This window comes from Mus pahari, chromosome 9 (genome assembly GCF_900095145.1).
Source record: "Mus pahari chromosome 9, PAHARI_EIJ_v1.1, whole genome shotgun sequence".
Lineage (NCBI taxonomy): Eukaryota > Metazoa > Chordata > Mammalia > Rodentia > Muridae > Mus > Mus pahari.
In genome coordinates this window covers 82,272,915-82,293,823 of record NC_034598.1, presented here as the reverse complement: position 1 = coordinate 82,293,823, position 20,909 = coordinate 82,272,915, and the positions used below count along the sequence as shown (strand labels likewise).

Below are 20,909 nucleotides of genomic sequence, written 5' to 3'. Positions count from 1 at the left end.
CTCTGCCTCCCGAGTGCTGGGATTAAAGGTTTGTGCCACCATGCCCGGCTAGAACCCAGGATTTCTTATCAAGCTTCTACAGCAGAGCTATATCCCTGCCCTAAGCTCATTGTTTACAAAACAATTATCGTTTTAAAGGTAATTAAGTTACATACATTTACCAGATCTCTACACTCAAGCAGGCTTATTAATACTTACAAAATCTATGTACAAAACAAAATATATTCGTTTAAGGAAAACAAATGTGTTTAAATGTACTGTGGTATGTTTTAAAATCTCACCTGCTTTACCTAAAATTCCCTTCTTAATCTTCTTAATCATCAGTGATACAGACCCACATTTTTAGCTGCTTGGGAAAAGGTAACTCTCAGTGAGCCCAGGCTGCTGGACTTGCCCAGTGCTGACACGCAGTTACAGCTCACAAAGCCAGCAGCTCCCCAAAGATAGTACAGTTCCTTTTCTTTTGGAGAAAGATAAAAACTAATAGCTTCCATTCAGCTCAAAGTAAGACTTAGTATACCCAGGCAACCTCATTTCTGACATGAATCCCAGTTGAATATAGATTCAGTGAGATGACAAAGGTTTTGTCACTTTGTCTAGGAAGCCAACTTAGTGATTCTAACAACCTCAAATCCTTGATTCTTTAGAAAAACAAAACTAACATTTCCAATTTAATCATGGATAGGTCCTAATTATTACTTTTTTTCTCAATAACCCTGACCCCAGGTACAGTTAAATCAACAAACACAAACCTGAGCTCAATAACAATATATCTGAATTTTACAATGTCAGTGTCTAACACACAAGATCTTATGAACTGCTTACACTTTTCAGTGAATATTTAATATATTTGAAATCCTAAATGAATTTTAAGTAAGCTTATAATACAATGTTTTAGTGAACACCCAAGTGGCAATTCTGGTAATGATAGGTAAACAGCAGTTAAACTGTAGGAAAGAACTAATGTAAAAATGCCTTCACGTATTTCAATTATGTACAGTAAAATGTGAGTGTGCAGAGTCATTACACGGACTTTCCTAAGAGATCTAGAATGGATCTTTCTAACAGGCCAACTTCTATTGTCTTGCCTTAATAGGATAACCTATCAAAGAATATGAAATAATGTAGTGTATAAGAAAATAACCATTTGTTCCAGGCAGAGGGAAAAGTGCACTTGATTTTTTTATCTTATTACCATACACATGCATGTGTTCACACATAGATGTGTGCACACACGCATACACACACCATCGCTATGGAGTTCAGTTACTGTTGCCTGTGTATGTATAAGTTTAAGGTTGCACACTTAAGTACTGAGAAACCTACAAGGAGTCTCCTTCCTGACTGAAGAAAACACTGACTACCTGTAGCTCCACCTCAGGATGTGGACCCTGTAAAGAAAATAACTGCTGAGGGTAAATTATAACTGGTAAGTTAGCAAGGTTTTATAGGGAGTGCACATACTAAGGATGTTCAAACCAGTTTAAGGAGAAAACCAGGAAAGTGACTTAATGTCTTGATCTAATGAATGGTTAAAAGCTCCCAATAGCAGCTAATACTCATTGATCCCTTAGCCTAATGTTCCCAAGTAAATCCAAAGGTCCTTCAGAGGTGCAGCTACCCAAGGAGGAGGCAGTATGCCCAGGGAGAGCTCAAGGTCTGGTGGACTGACACTGGAGACAGATTTTACTGTTTTCCTAAACTAGAAGATAAACTTAAGTCCATCTGTTTTCTGATGCAAACAAAGAATCAATTAAAATTCTTTGAATATCAACATTGCTACAATCCATCACCTAAGATTTTAAGGTTTTTCTTTTCATTTGAGAAAGAGATATGAATAAACATTAGATCCCTACACCCCAAAGCATTGATAGAGTGTCTAATCTGCCACTAGTTGTGGCCATAGGGAAGAAATGAGGAGCTGGGGGACCCAGAACTTTGGAGAGAGAAAGAGGAAAAACTAAAGTGGAGAGCTTTAAATGAGGAGCAAGGGTAATACAAAGGGAGAAGGAGCCCAGGTTAGATAACTGTGAAGATGTTTGAAAAGCAATGGGGAATCGGATTACTTTATGTTTACCTAAAATTATACACACACACACACACACACACACACACACACACACACACACACACAAAGTTATACTTGAGGTGATAAGGCTTCTGAGAAACACAGACCAGCGGGTCTCAATCTGTGGGTCATGATCCCTTTAGGGTTCAAATGACCCTTTCATTGGGGTCACCTCAGACTATAGACAACAGCAGATATAACAGTAGCAAAATTACAGTTATGAAGTAGAAGCGAAAGAATTTTATGGTTGGGGGTCACCACAATATGAGCAACTGTATTAAAGGGTCGCAGCATTAGGACGGGTGAGAAGCACTGCCACAGACTATCAATCTAAATAAAACCCCAGTACTAAGCATGAGAATCTTCCTTTTGATTATTGGTTGGGGAAGTCCCGAAACTCCCAAACAATATAGTCTACAGCCACCACCCTTTGGTGCCTTCCAACAACAGGTAAAACGACTGTTGAAGACAGCACCTATTCTGGTCTTGGGACTTGAGGAATCAAGATAGTGCTAACAGGAACTGAAGGCCCCTCCCTAAGGACCAGCTCACATAGTCCTGCAAGCTGCCAAGGGAGAAAAGGTATCCACAGTTCTCCCCTGTGAACCATAGTAACAGGATACCACATCAGGGCAACAGTGACAGGTATCTGGGGAGGAAACCAACAGGTGTGTCATTGGACTTAAGGTCCACTCAACAGGAGGGAACTCATGCCAAATTCGGTAAACCTGGCCAAGACCTCATGGTTGGCAAGGTCACAAGTACTAGAGGAGGACCTACTACTGCCATTTCCTTACATAATACATCGTGCAACTGTACGCAGAAGCTTTAGGTAGCCTTACATAATCACTCACAACTTCCACCAAGCATGAAAGTGAGTCAAGAGGAAGTAAGGCCACCGGAGCAGCTGAGCTTCCAGTCAGTCCACGCTGTGAACTGTGTGGAGCCACACTTTGTCAACTGAGAACAACTAACTAGCAACAGCAAAGCCTGAGGAGGATGCAGCATAAGTCGGGGACCATGGGCTTCGAAACAGACTTTAGCACAATACGGCTTTAACTAATTTGTATGTTACTAGTAGGCAACACTAAAGTTTATCAATTTGCTATGGTGTCAACACCAAATACAACATACCCACCTTAAAAGACCTTACTGGAACCACGTCTCTAGAAATGTTCAAAGAATGTTAGCCAAGGAAGACTCATTAAGGTATTTTTTCATTCTTTTAAGAAAAAAAAATTTAAACTATTTTTTAACCAAGGAAAATATCTAATTCACTAATTTTTCTTTTAAAAAGTTTCCATAAAGATTTCCCTACTAACCTGAAATGTATGAGTTGGCTTTGATTATTTTTAACTACCACATACTTAAGAAAAAAAAAAAAAAGCTGTTGTTTTTGTTTTTTTGTTTTTTTTTGTTTTTTTTTTCAAAATTTACTCGTCTCTACCTAAACACAATAATTCCCTGTTCACAAGCAGTAAGAATAAATGCACTTATCCATCTTATAGCCAGTACAGCTTAAAGGCTGCAATACTTCTGTAACAGAAATGCCATGGAAATATTAAAATCCTCGTTTTAGAATTGTGCTATCTGAAAATATTTTCATTTTGTTAGAAATACAGATATAGTATAGAAAGACTAAATATTTAACTATATAAGTGAATTCATACAAGCACTCTAGTATTACATTACAAATTAGCTAGTTTTCCAGAAAGCTAAATAAAACTTATAAATGTTAAAAAAAAAACTTAAACTTACTTTCTTATATAAAACAATTCAAATTATAAGTTATTAATTTTATTTTTATAAAAACAACAAACAAAAGACAAAACACCATACCTGCTTACTCCCATGGCCAAAAGGTGTGCTGGATGTATTAGTGGTTACGCTGTGTAAGATAATCTCACCACTGAGAGACCCAGAAGCGATGTAACAGTCATTCCAATTGTATGCCACACAAGTTACTTCACGTTTATGATCCTGAGAGAAACACAGTGAAGAACAGCAGTCATTCACCCCCATATTTTGATGAAAAGAGTATGGCTATTAATCAATATCTGTGCTAAGAGTTTCCTTCCAACACAACACCACTGAGCTGATTAGGACACCACATAATCAACACAGTGTCTTAAGAGACAATTTTTCAGAACCATATTACATGTTGACAGTCTCTGAAACAATAAACAGTCTAGAATGGTAACTGGCTTAATGCTCACCTTCCAGAACTTCCTGCCTTCCACTGATGTTGAGAACATTTATTTCAAGTTAAACATTTGCTCTTGAGTATTAATATTCAACTAGAAGACACTAAAATTAGCTCCAAAATGACAGCAAATGGTAAATGAAGAGTGGCATCAAGGGAACACAAGGAGGAAACAGACATCACTGTCAACTGACTTAGAGACATACAATGGAATCCAACCTTAAAGAAAGAAGAAGAGTGGGGAGTGGTAGTACACACTTGTAATCCCTACACTAAAGAGGGCCGTGAGTTCACTGTACCACATAGAATTCTGGGTTAGCCTGAGCTATATAGTGAGATCTAATCTCAAAAGACAAACAAGCAAATAAAAAATCATAGGTGAGTTAAGAGATAGGAAAAGAAGAAAACCAGACATAGCAAAAGAAAAAGCAACAGCTCAGCAGTGTTCCCACTGGCTGAATGCCTTCTCCATTGGGGTTTCAAACACTAAGTAGTTAATCTTTAAAAATCTTAAGAGGCAATGTCATTTTCCCCATCTACAAATGAGGCACAGGAGACATGAAAGCCTAAGAGACTGGTGCATCTCACATATGTGCTAAGTGACAGACTAGGATTCAGCTCCAAAACAATCTCCAAAGTCCTTGGACCTCCCAAAAGAGACTGTCTCCCAAACACGAACAGAATCTACTCTGAGGGAATAAAAAGACTTCCAAGACTTAAGTTTACAAGGTTTGTTTCCAAGCATCAAATTAGACATGTACCAGAACATGTAACCCTGATGTGAGTTATAAGGGTGGTGTTTTTGTTTTGTTTTGTTTTTAACAATTTTAGTGTTCTGTCATTTACTAAGATAAATATCCTAAACTTGATACAAAACAACTAATGGACATCACACTGCAGTATAACTTTATCAGGTGATTCCCCACTTCTATCACAGCACAATTGCCTGAGGGGAAAACTAATGGGCAGTGCTGTCCTAGGGAATTAAGAGTGTGTCACTCAACAGAATGTCTGTGCCTCTGTAAGAAGCACTGTCTTCCTAATTTCCATTGTGGAAAATACATCGCCAGGAAACACTATGCACGAACCAATGCCAGAAATTGTTTCACATCACCAGGGATAAGAGCGTAGAACTCAAGGCAAAAGAAAAAGTTTCATGGATGGGGAAATACATCTAAAATAGACTATAAAGCATTCTATGAATTCCAAATGATGTGAAAACAAAAGGTTGTCTGCATTAAGAAAATGGAGAAGAGGAAATGAGTAGAATGTTGCCATAGAGGAATGGAGTAAGAGAAAGCCAAAACCTCTGACAATCTGGTCCAAGACTTACCTCTTTCAGCTCAGTAAGACACCCCCTATACAAAATAGGTACATCCCTCTAAGCAGTGTGAATTCACATAGTGCACAACTGAAAGACTGAACAAAGAGCCAGGTGTGCATCTGCACAGACTGCCACTGTGGAGTGGAGAGAATACATACTCTTTGACATGCAACTCGGTTTCTCAACCTGCGCATGAGAATGTTTGCTGCTTTGCAGTCACTGAAATAAACAGTAAGCACCTGCAAGCTAGCATAGTAAGGAACGGAACGACAAGACAAAAGCTAACTATTTCATTAGTAGCAACTCTTCAGTTTCCTGTTTTAGTCCAAGCAGAGTTTAAATACCCTTCAAAGTTTAGCTAAGCATAATACAATAAATTTCCAAAGGTGTCACAAAGCTACTACAGGATCCTGCCTCAGTTTAACTACGAGAGAGAAGAGGAGGAAAAACAAAAACCAAATGTCTGGTATATCCTACAAACAGTCCAAGGATGGGATGACTACAGAGGTGAGGACACAGATGAAACATTACTGGCCACAAAATGCCTACTAATATCAGATAATGAGTAACATGGTTAGCAGTTAAAGGGAGTTCTCTGTGTATACAGGAGAGTACGTAGATACAACTATTTAAAATTTTCTATTAAATACTTGTAAGTGACAAATTTAGAAATAACTATGTAGTGCCTTCTAAATACTTAAAACAGCTAAAATTCGAGCTACGGACGTCTTGACCACACTTTCCTGAGATGAATATGTTTATTTTCTGGAACTACAAAGAGCTACCCAAGAGAACACTGGTTTTAACTAGTAGATTATTTTAAGAACTATTCCATTACCAAGTTTAAAAATATGCAAGCAAAAATATCATCAACACTAGAATCCAAACACACTGAAGAACTAAGAAGCTGAACTGTCAACTCTGGTTACTGAATTCCAGAACCACACACATTTTCCCAAAATCCTTTAAAAAAGAAAAAGGATCCCTGATGACAAAACTACACTTAAGAAAAAGAAAACCTCTTAGAATACTTCATTCAAAACAACAGAAATACATAAAAAATAAGGAAAAGGCGACATGAATCCACAATTTTTATGAGGAAAAGTTTCAGCTAGACAGTACCTATATCTCCCCAATAAACCCCATTTTGATTCTAAAGCACTCCAACTATGAGGACAGAGTTTGATAACCATTCCAAACAGGGTATAAACTACCCAATCTGTAAATATTTAAGATATATTTGCTTACCTTAAGAGACCGATGAAGTCGTTTGGACTTTAAATCCCAAATATTAACAGTGTTATTTAGGCCTCCACTTGCCAAATACATTGATGTAGAATTTAAATCGACACATGTCTGCTTTTGCTATTTAAACAAACAAACAAATAAACAAAATTAGCCTAACAGAGCGCAGAGATGATCATAAGCAGGACAGCAAGTCTACTGAGTCATAACCATAAAGATGCTGATACTTGCAACCAAAGATTTCACCTCTCATCGCCCTCATGGGATCCAATAGTTTATTCATTTTCAGATGTCAAGAAAACAGTAATTCTCAAGAATGTCGCCCAATCCAGACCTCAGGGGCTAGTGATGTGGCTCAGTAACTGACACTTACTGAGCGAGAGTGAGGTTGTGGGAAATCTACCATCAAATACAAACACATTCATAAGCATGTGAGCAAAGCAACCTGGCCTCATACAGTCAGCCAGGGAGGGCATAAATACCATGGGGAAGTTGTTGAATAACCCTCAAATTCTTGTTACCCTGATCCCAGCCTATCAACAAGGCCTACAAACTCCAATCCTACAATAAATTCCACATGCCTCCCTTCATCTAAATATATTATTACCACTAATCCAAACTTCCCAACCGTGGCAGCAACCTCCTAGCTAGTTTCTCTGTTTTTACTCCTGGCTCCTCAAAGTCCATCCTGCATAAATAGAGGACAAAAATAATTATTAAAAAAAGAAAAGAAAAGCAAGCCAGAGGTGGGTATGAAGATTTTCAATGGCTTCCAGACATACCTACAAGAAATCCAAACCCATCAACCTGTGTCAGAGCCTATTTCTGGGTCCTGCCCTACCCCATCAATTGTCATCTTCTTTCTCATGCACTGATTCTCCACCAGTACCGACGCTGCACTCCTAACACTGCAATGTTTAGTTTTCTAACTGCCTCAAGGCTTCTAAATAGCTGTTCTCCTTGTCCAGATGCGAAATTCACTGAGCCAGTATTGATGGCTCTGCCTGGTCAACGGACAACAGATGCTACCTGTGAAGCAATCTCCCTTGGCCACTTAGTTTAACTTTCTAAAGCAGTATTGTAGTTTCTGCAAAACAACGTTCCAATATCTGGGCATCTCTGCCCAAAGTTTATTGTCTGTTTGAAATCAGAAAGTCAGATTCTTAACAATTACAACTATACTCAACCAACATTACATTACAGAGCAATGGCTAAATTAAAGGGCTACCAAGTAGTATGTGTCACCCTAGTGCCATTAGTAACATGGGACCTGGGCACCTTTGCAGTGCTTTATTTAACCTATTGAAGCAGATGAACACTAAATATTCTTATGTCCAACTGAATGCATGAAAAACAAACAAACAAAACAAAAGCGTTGGCATGAAGTACAAAGGAGAGAACTCTGACTTAATCAAAAGGCAAGGCTTAGGCCAATTCCCCACATGTCTAAACACACTGAGAAGCAGAGCTGAGGACTGGGTGAGACTAGACCAGGTAGTACTGTGCCTACACAGAGACCCAGGTATCCCCAGAGCAGGCTCTGCTCCAAAGAACGCTTACTGATGGTCCCCTTGCCAATGGCCACGGGACCAATCAAGATTTCTTTCAGCATTGGACCAACAGTTATCAGCTATCAAACATAACAAGAGCAGGATACACACCACATCAGTGTGTTAACTTAGGTATTAATGCTCTTGTAGGCACCATCCTAGGAATGAACATGTTTGAAGGAATCATTAAGATTTACTTTACAGTCTACTTGCACTGAAAATCCAAGTTTCCTAATAGCCATTAAAATAATTTTTAAAATAAATAAAGACGTTTTCCACCAAAGATTGATATATTTGGATGCCAGCTGTCACAGATATGATTATTGTTAAGGGTTCAGAATAAAACCTATACTTAAGATTAGCTTACCTTGTTGATAGAAGACCTTTAATGTATTTTAATGTATCTAATGAACTTAAATAATAGAAATTGTATGGTATTATAGGAATACTGTATCCACAAGATAAAAATATTAAAACGTAATTTTTAAATCTAAAAAATAAGGTGATCAAATTTCAAAGTTATTTTGTAGCCCACGATAGCCATTATAATATCGTTAATACCAATCTGTCCACTTCAAAGAGGAAAACAAAATTAAAAACAAAACCAGGAACCTAAAATTTCATTCTAAAAATTTTTTAAAATAAGTAGGATGGAAATTTCTTTCCCCAAGTGTAAAGGCTCAATAGCTCAAGTAGCATGTGAGTTAACATAGCTGGGGGCCCAACAAAATAATGACTAGAGCCCTAACGTGGTAAAAGAAGTTCCTAATAAATTACTTTATTAAAAAACTGCTTGCAAAAAGCTCTTATAACTGTAGCAGATTCAAACTTAGAACTCTAATGAACATTTCTTCTTAAAGTGGGAAGGGCTACAATTATACAAATGAATAGGAATATTCACAACTTCCCAGAATGACTCACATCTGTGTATGTCATCTGCTATAATATTAAAGCAAAAATAGAATTGGAAGTATAAAAGTACAAAGTATACTATTTTTCTTTAATGGGAGGAATTGGGCTTGGTTTAACTCACGCCTTTAATCCAAACCAAACACTAAAGAAGCAGAGGCAGGTGGATCTCTACAACTTCAAGGCCAGCCTGTCTAAATACCAAGTTCCAGACACTAAACAGCAGCCAGAACTACTCAATAGACTCTGTCCAAATAAACAAACACATAATCAAATAAGTTTTAAAAAACCAAGTGGGAAGAGGCGCTAAACGCTGATTTGAAAACCTAGTGTGAGAAAGCCCAGCCAGTTTGAAAGTTTGAGGAACTGATCTGGCTTTAATATTAAATTCAACAGCAGCTTGCTGGCCACCCCTGAAAGGACCCAAAAGTCCCAAGATCATTATCACTCCCATCTTGAAGAGTGCAGTCTACCTACTGACCAAGGGCAGTCTCTTCCTCAACTTTCCTTAGCCCAGTCTGCCTCAAACTCCCCCTGTACCTTTGTCAGACATTCTCTAAGCCTCCACACCTGTTGCTGGAAATGAAATTTAAGCTTACCAAATAAATAAATAAATAAATGAAAAAGCAGCAGCAACAGCAAGGAGCGACAAGGACCTTGTTGTTAGGTGTCACTCTCTTTGAAGAATAGCTTTCTGAATGTCAGAATGGAAATGAGGAAAGCAGTATTATCCTGAATAAACTTAAAAAAAGAGGGATAAAGAAATATCCAGTGAGAGCGAGAGCGTCCCTGTGTGCTGTGGGCCCAGAACTCCCTGAACACCCCTACCCCTCCTCTCCAGCCTTAAGGAAGGCTGGGGCAGATCCCTGAGTGCTTAGTGCTCCTCTAAGCAGAAGGCTACCTGCAGAAGCAGACCCATTGGCTGCTGATGCTGCACCCACAGTCAACAGGAGCACTCACATCATGAGGGTTCACGAGGTCAAGTCAACCTAGCGACCTAGTCATGCATCGACAAAAGGGGAAACAAAGAGAGTCCCTCCCTTCCCAATGAAATAAAATTCACTATAATCTCACCTCCTAACATCCTTTCGGTAAGCACATACCCCACCTGTTACTGTATTATTCAGAGTTTAGATGAAAAATGTTTTTAAACACAAAGAATCATAACAAGTCACAGTCACTTAAGCAAACTGAGTGTAAACAGGTTAAAAAGCAAATAACTTACCCCTTCCGCAAGCTCCAAAAGTGGAACAGGCTTACATTTGCAACTTGACACCACTATTTTGTCACCACTGGAAGATGCTGTCACTAGAAAGTTATCTAAATGAAGAGTTAAGAAACATCAAGCAGTCCATTGGCACCTGCCACACCCAACTACAGTCTCAGGAGCACAGTCATGTAAGCCAGCATAAAGACCAGTACACAAATGTGGCTCATATACCAGCTTTCAAAATGGTTCTGGCTACCAACTACTAATTCTCTTTTCCAGGTCTGCAGGGAAGAACCATCCCTTCTGACTATGCTATCATTGAAAGATACTTATGAGAAACACTACTCCCTTCCCAGAGTGGGCCAGGTCTAAGTTTATCCTTTCAGATGTGAGAACATGAGAAATGCAGCACACAGAAATAATAATCAGCTTTTTCATACAAAAAATCTGTTGAGGAACTATTTTATTCATCAAGTGCTCGGTATCATCTTCAGCATCCACATCACTTTCCTACTTCTTCCAAATGAAAAATGAAGACTCTTCTTTTCTCAGGATTAGAGTCACTGCTGAAGACACTTCAACCATGGATATATTATGAATGAATATTATAGAGCATATAGTAAACATGATTGGGTATGGTTAAATAAAATCTATGTATGCTATGCAAATTTAAATTATTTTCAGTTAATCTTAACTTAAATTTTTTATTATTTTACTCTATATAAATTATACATGGGTAATAAGTATAAAACGTATATTAAACCAAAATGATTAAATATTTAATCAAGAATAAGAGGCTGGTTTTGAAAGTCACAACATGTTAAAATATTATAGTGCTTCACATTTATTTGTATGTGTGTGTGCACATCCACACATCACATTCCAAGTGTGAAAGGCAGAGGACAACTGACAGAAATCATTCTCTCCTTCCACCAATGGGGTTCTGCTCATCAAGTTCAGCAAAGAGCATTCTTACCCTTTGAGCCACCCTCCTGTCTCCGGAATATAGGAATTTTAAGCTTTCTACTTTTAGTAAGCAAAGTCTAGGCATGGAAACAACGGAAGCATCAGGTAATCCTTATTCTATTATTTTGACATTGTACAGAGTATCCTGGTATTTTATGACTAGATCATGCATTGGAACAAAGTTTTGGGGGGCTTCTGTAGCCTAGAACAACCTTCAAACTCCGATCCTCCTGCTTCCACTTCCCAAAGGCTAGGATTCCAGGTGTGTCCACTGTGCTTACCATCAAACCTAGGACTTCATTCCTGCCACACAAGCCTCTACCGACTGAGCTACACCCCAGACAGAGCATTACTTGAAAAAGAGAAAGAAGTTTATTTAGTTTGAACCATGTCTGAACTCCACTGGAGTCAAGGGTAAGAGTATCATCTTCTACCCTAAGAAGGGAGTCTCCACATAGCAGCTAAGCCATCGACAGGTACCAATCTTCATAAAAACCGAGTCCAAGTCTCTGGCTTGTGGACTAGCAAATGAACCAGCACAGTGCCGAAATCCAGAGCAAGTCATCAATGCCCTCTCTCCTAATATAACTACAGGCTTGCTTTTGCATTCCAGGTATTGCACATCTTTGAGTTGAGCAGGCCCTGATAAGTGCTGAGTGGAGCTAGAAGGCAATCTACACACCATTTCTAAGGGAAAGAAAATAATCTGTACCAACATAGCGCCACAGTGAAAAGCCACTGGCTTCTTCTGTTTACCACAGAAAAAGAACCACAGGAAGATAAGAGAGGAAAAGCTGGTTTCTAAGTTTTCTTGTAATTTTAGAAGTCATAAGAAGTATAGAAACCAAAAGAATAAAGAAAACTAACTTCCCTGGCACCTCATACTAACCCTATTCTTGGAATTTATACACTGGGACCCTGACTTGCTGTGTCTGGAACTCTGTTTTTCAGTAACAACTAAACCAGGGCCTCATTAGGAGTGCAGTTAACATGAAGCTCTCTACACAGAAACAAGACTAGCTTCTCAGAGTCACACAGCACTACCTCACTGCCACATTAAGGAATGTACTTGTCAATGCCAGCCAGCTACTGGTAACAATCCCCAAAACAAAGATAAGCAGGAAAAAAAAAAACAACAAAAAACAAAAAACACATCCTATTAAGAACTGTTTCTTTTCAAGGGACCCAGAAAGAAAGAAAGAAAAAAAAAGTGAAGCTGTAAACACAATTAAAACCTAAAAATAGTGAGGCCCAACTTCAGACACTTGCCACTCTCCTTAAAATAGTTTCCACATGGCAGGCTGGAGAGTCCTTCACACAGTCTGATTAATAGAGTATCCAAGTAATTAGTTTTACCACTTGCATGCAAAAACCAAGGAATGATCAAGAGGGAAATGTAATTCAGTAAGTAAAGTTGTCATTTGTTATGTATGTGTAAGAACAGTCGTTTGAGATTAAAAACCCCTAATATGTTTGTTCATAAGTCAGTCATATTTTAAAGCCCTGTCAGTTTCCCTTTCATCAGGGAGAATATTAATACTTTGATACTGGTAAAAACCAGACAATTCTTAACACGTCATGGTTGTATCAAAAGGGTATGTGTTGCACAGAAGGCTCATTTCTAGCATACCAATGGCAGAGTATTTCCACATCTAGAAAACTAAGAGTGCTTCATCTACCACTGAGGTCCCCAACTGCAGGAGAGTCTAGCTCAGGAAGCATTTGGATCAGCACAACTGGGAGTTAAAGGCATCTAGTGGTTGGGCAGTAGAGGCCAGGGACACTTCTTAGCACCCTATGGTGCCCAGGAAAGTCCCCACAACACTAAAATGCCATTCCCAAAATGTCAATGACATATGATGAACCCTAACTTTCAGGTTCCCTTCATTCCCCATTCGAACACCCAACACAGGGAACTTACACCCATGCTGCCTACTGTGAAACGATGCTGTTTTCCTCACAGATGGAAGAGGAGAATCCGAGCACGTCATCAGTAAGATGTGGATGACACACAATGACTTCTGAATCTCTTCTCCACCCTGCTTCTATCTCCAAGTTCACTGACTTCCACATCTGACTCAGAAATATCCAAATGGAGATGGAAAATAAAAACCCTCCTTGTAAAGTCTCCTAGGTACTCTGCTATTCTTACCTAACTCCACATATTCAATAACTGTAGACAATATAAATAATTCTACCACCTGCATTTAAAGACTAATTGTATTCAGCAAATTAGAGTGAGGTTGAAGTGGGTTGCAACTACAAATTTTTTATAAGAAAATCAACAGGGAAAACTAGAGCGAACACATATGGACTATTTTTATCAGTGTTTTTTTTTTTTTTTTAATCTAAGGTAGCCACCACACAAATATTTTTTTTAAAATGGGCCAACAGTTTCACAGATCATTGAAAACTAACAAAAAGTGATTTTTTTTTTTAAGGATACTGTTGCTGCTCCAACAGATTGAACTGATTCCATGTGGTGACGTGTGAGGGTTGAATTTATCCACCAATGTCAGAAACGAAGCATCCCATATTTTAACATCATCTCCTGATGAAGCAAATCTGAGGTTTTCCTGCATGACTGGGCCTATAAAAAGTTCAAAACAACATATTTAAAACACAATTACGGAAAAGCATGTTTTCAAAGCTGAAATGCCCCCTGATCTAAAGGCAGGAATGTTACTTGTCCATTTCTGTCCACCTTTTTACACCAAGCAGCATTCACAGAAAGTAGTATGAGTGACTCAAACACCAGCCAATCACATACGCTTAGCTCATCCTTCCAACAATCCTCTCTGCAACTACAAGAAACCCAACCTCCTCTTCCTTACAGGACAGGCATGCCCGTGTGGCTGACCTACCCATCTTGCCTGAGCCACCAGATCTGGACACCGGGCTTCTTCATGCCTATGAATCAAGCCAAGCTCATCCTCCACTTAGTGTCTCTTCACCTGCTGCCCCCCTCTACCTGGAAAGCTCCCCCATGTTCCTCCGAAACCATCTCCTTATCATCATCATCAAAACATCTCTGCTTCTAAAAGGTAAGTTCCCCACCTACTGTGGCAAAACCCACCCTTTATCAGCAGCTACCCTCTATTCTACCACCCAATTCAATGTTGTTCAGGCGACTTCTACTCTCTTCTTTGTTCCCATAACAATGCCCGCCTCCTCACGCAGGAATTTTGAAATATTCCTGATCCATACTAAGTATTCCACAGGGAAATATACTAAGTAATGTTCTCATATTTTTTTAATGTGCCGTAATCTAGTCCTCCTGGAAGTCTGAATCCCACTGTGCTAAGTTTTCCAAACTCTAAAATTAACAACCAAGTTAAATAAGTTGCCCCTGTATCCTAAAACCAACTCTTGGACCCAGACCTCTCACTTTTTATTCAGTGTGATGTTCCCAACACATAAATCTGACAGAATGCCACAAGCCAAGGCAGTCTAGACAGAAAGCAGAGAGGCTGTTCCAAGCACTCTGAAGGGCAGGAGTACTGTGGAAGACAGTGTATTTAAACATACACAGGAGAGAAAATGCAGAGAAATATGCTCTCACACTCAGTATGGGCGGTACCACGGTACTATTATTACAGGGTAGTGGTGGTGGTGCAGGCCTTTAATCCCAGGCAGAGGCAGGTGGAACTGTGAGTCTGGGGCCAGCCTAGTCTGTGGAGCTAGCTCCAGACAGTCTGGGCTACACAGAAAAACCCTGTCTCAGAAACCAACCAACAAACCAAACAAACAAACAAACAAACAAACCCAGCAACAACAACAACAAAAAAAAGAGTACTATACTACTATCCAATTAACAAACTGTTGATAATACAATTTATCCTATTGCCTGTGTCTGAAGACATTAGATATATTAACAATGGCACATGCCTTTAATCCCAGCACTTGGGAGGCAGAGGCAGGCGGATTTCTGAGTTCGAGGCCAGCCTGCTCTACAAAGTGAGTTCTAGGACAGCCAGGGCTACACAGAGAAACCCTGTCTCGAAAAAAACAACAACAAAAAAAGTTTGAATGAAGTGGGTTGCAACTGATATTTGTTTAGATATGAATAAAATCAATGGAGAAAACCAAGGCACAAGCAGATGCTAGTTTTTTCTAGCATGTGCTTGTGCCTTGTGTTCCTGTCTGTTCCTGTGTGTGTTTGTGTGTATATGTGTTTAATCCATGGTAGCCACACAAAATATGTTTCTTTTTATAGGTCAACACAGTTTCATTGATACTTGAAGTCTAATAAAAAGTGGTTACTTTTTTTTTTTTTTTTAAAGGGATGCTACTGCAGCTCCAACACACTGAATTGATTCCATCTGGTGACATATGGGGGTTGAATTTATCCACCAAGGTTAAAGGCCAACAGCGGTCACAGACACGCCCCCATATCATCAACAAAGCATCATACTTCTCTCTAATGGGCTCCAGAGGACAAACTAAAAAGCATAAGGCAAAAATCATTGATTTCCAAGAGGATAAATAAATAAATAAACAAAGTTTAAAGGAAAGGATAAAACAGTTAGCAGAAACTCCCATGATCTGCTGTGCCTATTTTTGGATACAGTCGTGTGTGGGGTGGTTCTGAGTTAGAAGGGCCCCTGGTAGGTGAGGCTAAAAACTTGCAGAGTCACCTGTTGAATTGTAGACAATGTTTCTATTTGGTGACTGAAGCACCTTTGGTACTCTCTGTCCCTTGTTCCCCAGCCCAAGGAAAAACACAGGGTAGAAAAGTTGAACTCTTCAGAGCAGTAAACAGCTGCAAGCTGTTGCTACCCTAACCGCCCCCCCCGCACAAGGAGCCTACTGTGCAGTGTGGAGCAATGGGTGGATCAAGGCTCTTCGAAGGCTGAGTTCAGCGACCCACACAGCTTCACCGAGACCTCTCCCAGGTCCCTTCGCTTGGCTTCTGCGATCTGACATCAGTCCCCGGGAAGAGGATCCCGGGAAAGAAGAGCGACAGCGACCACCAACTGCACACTCTGCTGAAGAAGAGTTCTCGGGAGTCGCACCCCTAACCCAGGGCGGCTGCGCTAAGCAGCTACGGGCGAGCCAGACCCGGGCGTCGGGGTGAGCGAGCCGCTCGGGGCAGCTCGGCCCCAAAGTCCTGGGCCCGCGACCCGGTCCTGTCCTGTCCTGTCCTGTCCTGTCCCGTCCCGTCCCGGGCCACTTTCCGCCGCGCGCGCGCGCGCCCGCAGCCGCCCAGCGCAGGGCCGAGGACGCTGACCTCGGGGGTCCCCGGCCCCAGGCCACCGCGCTCACAGAGCCTCCCTGTCAGGCGGAACCTCACCTCTCAAGCGTGGGACCACAAGGGAGGCCCGGCTCCACCCGCTCCTCACTGCGCTTCCGGCTCCCGCCTGGACTGTTAAACTTGGGCGGCCGGAAGTCCCGCCTCGCGTGACGTCACGGGAGGGGCGGTGCCCCGAGTGCTCGGTCCGCGGGCAGGCTGGGTGGCCGCCCACACTAGGGCGGTGCAGAGGAAGTTATCCTAGCCCGTAGCTACTGCTCCTTTGTCACTTGTTTGCTGGCTACTGTGTGCCAGGAGCTGGGTTAGGCTGTGGGTGTGCACTGACTGGGGTTAGCCTGGAGGGACAAGAGGTCAGTTCACAGGCAGGTTCCCAGGCCTGATGGAGATTACAGTCTAGTGTAGGAAGTTAGTATTAACAATTCTGTAGGGAAAGGGAAGGCAAGAATAAAATGCTGGGGAGGCAGAAGCAGGCAGACTGCTGAGTTCCAGGCCAGCCTGGTCTACAGAGTGAGTTCCAGGACAGCCAGGGCTACACAGAGAAACCCTGTCTCGAACAAAACAAAACAAAAGAATAAAAGATGGGGAGTTTGAGGCCAACACGGGCAACTCTCAGTTCCCACAAAAAAAGGTGTCACAATTAGTTATCACAAAGAAGAACGCTCTTAATAAAGGCAATTAACATGATTGGTTTAGGAGAGGATTTCTTGAAGAGGAAGTCAAGGAAAGCTGCAGGTTAAACATCTAACTTCAAAGGGGGTGTGGTGGTGCACACCTTTAATCCTAGCACTCGGGAGGCAGAGGCAATGGGATCTCTGTGAGTTCAAATTCATCCTGGTCTACTGAACGAGTTCCAGGACGGTTATAGGAAGAAACTCAGTTTCAAAAACAAAGAGGGAAGGGGATAGAGAGGGAATTGTGGCTGGAGTGGGAGAAGGAAATGAGGGGAAGAGGGAGGAAGGGGTGGGAGGGAAAAGGAGGAGAGCAGAGAGGAGAGGAACATCTAACCCTAAACGAACCCTAACCCTGAGAACAAAACCAACAGTGACTTCTAAGCTAGCCATCCCCAGCTTCACGTGTTGCTGTCCAGTTACATGAACACCAGCTCCGTGGTTATTCTTTTGAAGGAAATGTGTCTCATGGTCGAAAGGGGCCAATGAACTGAGTTTTCCCAAAATTTCTGCTAAAAGATTGCTCTGTTGACAGTTCTTACTTCCATCACTGATAGCATCTTCCTATGGAAACTGTCCCTCCTTTGCCCCAGGTACACACAGGATGTGTTTCTGAACTGGATACATAATGTCCCAGTTATCTGAACCCATATCACAAGCAACTGGAAACCTAAGAAGTGCCAATTCCCACCTCCCCCTAGGAGAAAAAGAAGTTCTCTCCAGGCTCTGGAAGCTGGTGAGGAACAACCATAAAATGAAGACAGGGAGCAAGTCATATATGCCTTGTGTAATCTGCAGCTGATTTTGGTGTCATTGGCTGATTTTTTTTCCTGGAATTTGGCCCCAAACACTGAGATCCAAGTAAGGGAGAACTGGAACACATGAAGAAAAGAATGCTTCAAGCAGAAAACACAAATCTCTAACACTGAAACCAGCAAGAAAGCTTAAAACTGGATTATGTGGTAGGGGAAAAATGTAAGACACCTAGACTATTCCTGCATTAAAAGTGAGATGTTTTATAACAATATTGAAATTGAAGCAGTCATTTAAAGATTAAAAGTATCCCAACCACCCAACCCTACCCCAAAACAATCTTATGACCAGGTGGTTTTAGCGTAGAATTCTATCAGACTTTAAAGCAAGAAACTCCAATACTACTCAATTTATTCCACAAAACAGAAACAAAATGAGCATTGCCCAATTAATTTTATGACTTCACAGTTACCCTGACACCTAAACCACATAAAAACTCACCAAAGAATTGCAGACTAGTTTTCCTTTTGGACATAGTTGTAAAGTATTCAATAGAGTACTTGCAAACTGAACCTAAGAACACATCAAAAAGATCACCCACCATGATCAAGTAGTCTTCATCCCACAGGTACAGAGATTGTTTAACATACAAAAATCAATAAATGTAATCCACAATATAAATAAACTGAAAAAAAAAACCCTACATGATCATTAGATGCCAAAAAAGCCTTTGAGAAAAATCCAACACCCCTTCATAATAAAAGTCCTGAGAAATTAAAGATACAAGAGATATGCCTAGAGGTAACAAAGGCAATTTATAGCAAGCCTATAAGCAACATCAAATTAAATAGAGAGAAACTCAAACATTCTCACTAAAATTAGGAACAAGAAAAGGTTATCCACTCTCTCCATATCTATTCAAGATAGTACTTGAACTTTTAGCTCATGCAATAAAACAGCTGTAGGAGGTAAAGGGAATACAAATTGGAAAGGAAAATGTCAAAGTATCATTATTTTGCAGATGATATGATGGTATACATAAGTGATCCTAAAAATTCCACTAGGGAACTCCTACATCTGATAAATACTTGCAGCCAAATGGCTGGAAGGAAGACTAATTTAAAAAAAATGGTAGTCCCCATATGACAAACCATGATAAACCAGCCTAGAGATAAATCAGGAAAGCGACACTCTTCACTATAGCCTCAGAATATGAAATATGTTGGAGTAACCCCAGCCAAGGAGGTGAAAGAGTTGCATGACCAAAACTTTAAATCTTTGAAAAACTAAATTGTGTGACAACACTAGCTAATACTTGCAGTGCCATGTTAACATAAGAATGTTGACATTTTCCATTCTTTCCAATCTTCCAAAGAGGGAAACTTAGCATCTCATTCTTACATAGGATATGATTGATATCAAAGTTAGCAAACTATGTATATGTGCCCTATTCAGCTGAGAAAGTATCTCTCTATCTGTGGTTTATCAAAGATGTGTGGATGATGTAATTTAATTAATTAATTAATTAATTAATTGAAGAATATATCAGAAAATGGAAAGTTCTTCCATACTCATGGATTAGTTGGACTAGCCTAGTAAAAATGGCCATCCTACCAAAAGCAATCTGCAGAGTCAATCCCTATCAAAATTCCAACACAATTCTTTACAGACCTTGAAAGGAGAATTCTTAACTTCATATTGAAAAAAAACAACAGCAAAGCAAAAACAAACAACAACAACAAACAAGAGTAGCTAAAACAATCCTAAACAATAAAAGAACTATTTCATTCCCAATTTTACTGAGCTATAATAATAAGAACCAAATGGTAATGGCGTAAAAACAGACATGCTAATCAATTGATTTAAACTGAAGACTCAGACATAAACTCACACATGTATGGATACCTGATTTTTGACTAAGAAGCCAGAATTACACACTGATAAAAAGGCATCGTCTTCAACAGATGGTGCCCATCTAACTGGGTGTCTGCATGTAGAAGAATGCAAATATCTATCTATCTATCTATCTATCTATCTATCTATCTATCTATTTATTTATGTATTTATTGGTTTGGTGATTTTTTTTGTTGTTGATGATGGTGGAGTTTTCTGTTTTGTTTTGTGAGACAGTTTCTCTGGTAGTGGTGGGGTTTTTTGTTTTGTTTTGTTTTGTTTTTGTTTTGTTCTCTGAGACAGTTTCTCTGAATAGCCCTGGCTGTCCTGGAACTCACTCTGTAGACCAGGCTGGCCTCAAACTCAGAAATCTGCCTGCCTTTGCCTCCCAAGTGCTGAGATTAAAGGCATGTGCCATCACTGTCTGGTTTAGATACATATTTATTATCCAGGCTGGCCTCGAACTCAGAAATCTGCCTGCCTCTGCTGGGATTAAAGGCATGTGCCACCATTGTCTGGTTTAGATACATATTTATTACACTGTGTAAATCTCAAGTCCAAGTGGATCAAAGATAGCAACATAAAACCAGATACACTGAACCTGGTAGAAATGAAAGTGGGTTGTTGGGAACAAAATAAAATAAAAGGAGGCACAGGGGGACCCAGGGAGAAGTGGGGAAGGAAAAAGATGCCCCACCAGAGTTTCCCTATTCTCTGGTCAGTCAGGCGTGGGGAGACTGCTAGGCGCTTTCCACTTGGCCCTGGGTGGGCATTGCCTCTGACCCACACGGTGGGGGGTTGGAGAAAGAGAGAAGAGAGGGGAGAGAGAGAGAGAGAGAGAGAGAGAGAGAGAGAGAGAGAGAGAGAGA

The 20,909-nt window shown here is 40.3% G+C and overlaps 1 protein-coding gene across 2 annotated transcripts in view; it reads right to left on the bottom strand.

Annotated features, from left to right (window-relative positions):
- Positions 1-16,860, bottom strand: part of Nedd1 (NEDD1 gamma-tubulin ring complex targeting factor) — a 41,689-nt gene extending 24,829 nt beyond the window's left edge. The window contains exons 1-5 of one of the 2 annotated variants that reach the window (XM_021204526.1): positions 16,769-16,860; positions 13,922-14,065; positions 10,525-10,619; positions 6,844-6,960; positions 3,908-4,048 (exon numbers count right to left, since the gene is read on the bottom strand). In XM_021204526.1, the coding sequence (XP_021060185.1) occupies positions 3,908-4,048; positions 6,844-6,960; positions 10,525-10,619; positions 13,922-14,057 (489 nt within the window). In that variant the 5' untranslated portion in view covers positions 14,058-14,065; positions 16,769-16,860. Of the gene's footprint in view, positions 1-3,907; positions 4,049-6,843; positions 6,961-10,524; positions 10,620-13,921; positions 14,066-16,285; positions 16,462-16,768 lie in introns of those variants that run through there. The other variant, XM_029542537.1, reaches the window with a different exon arrangement.
- Positions 16,861-20,909: the final 4,049 nt, after the last annotated feature.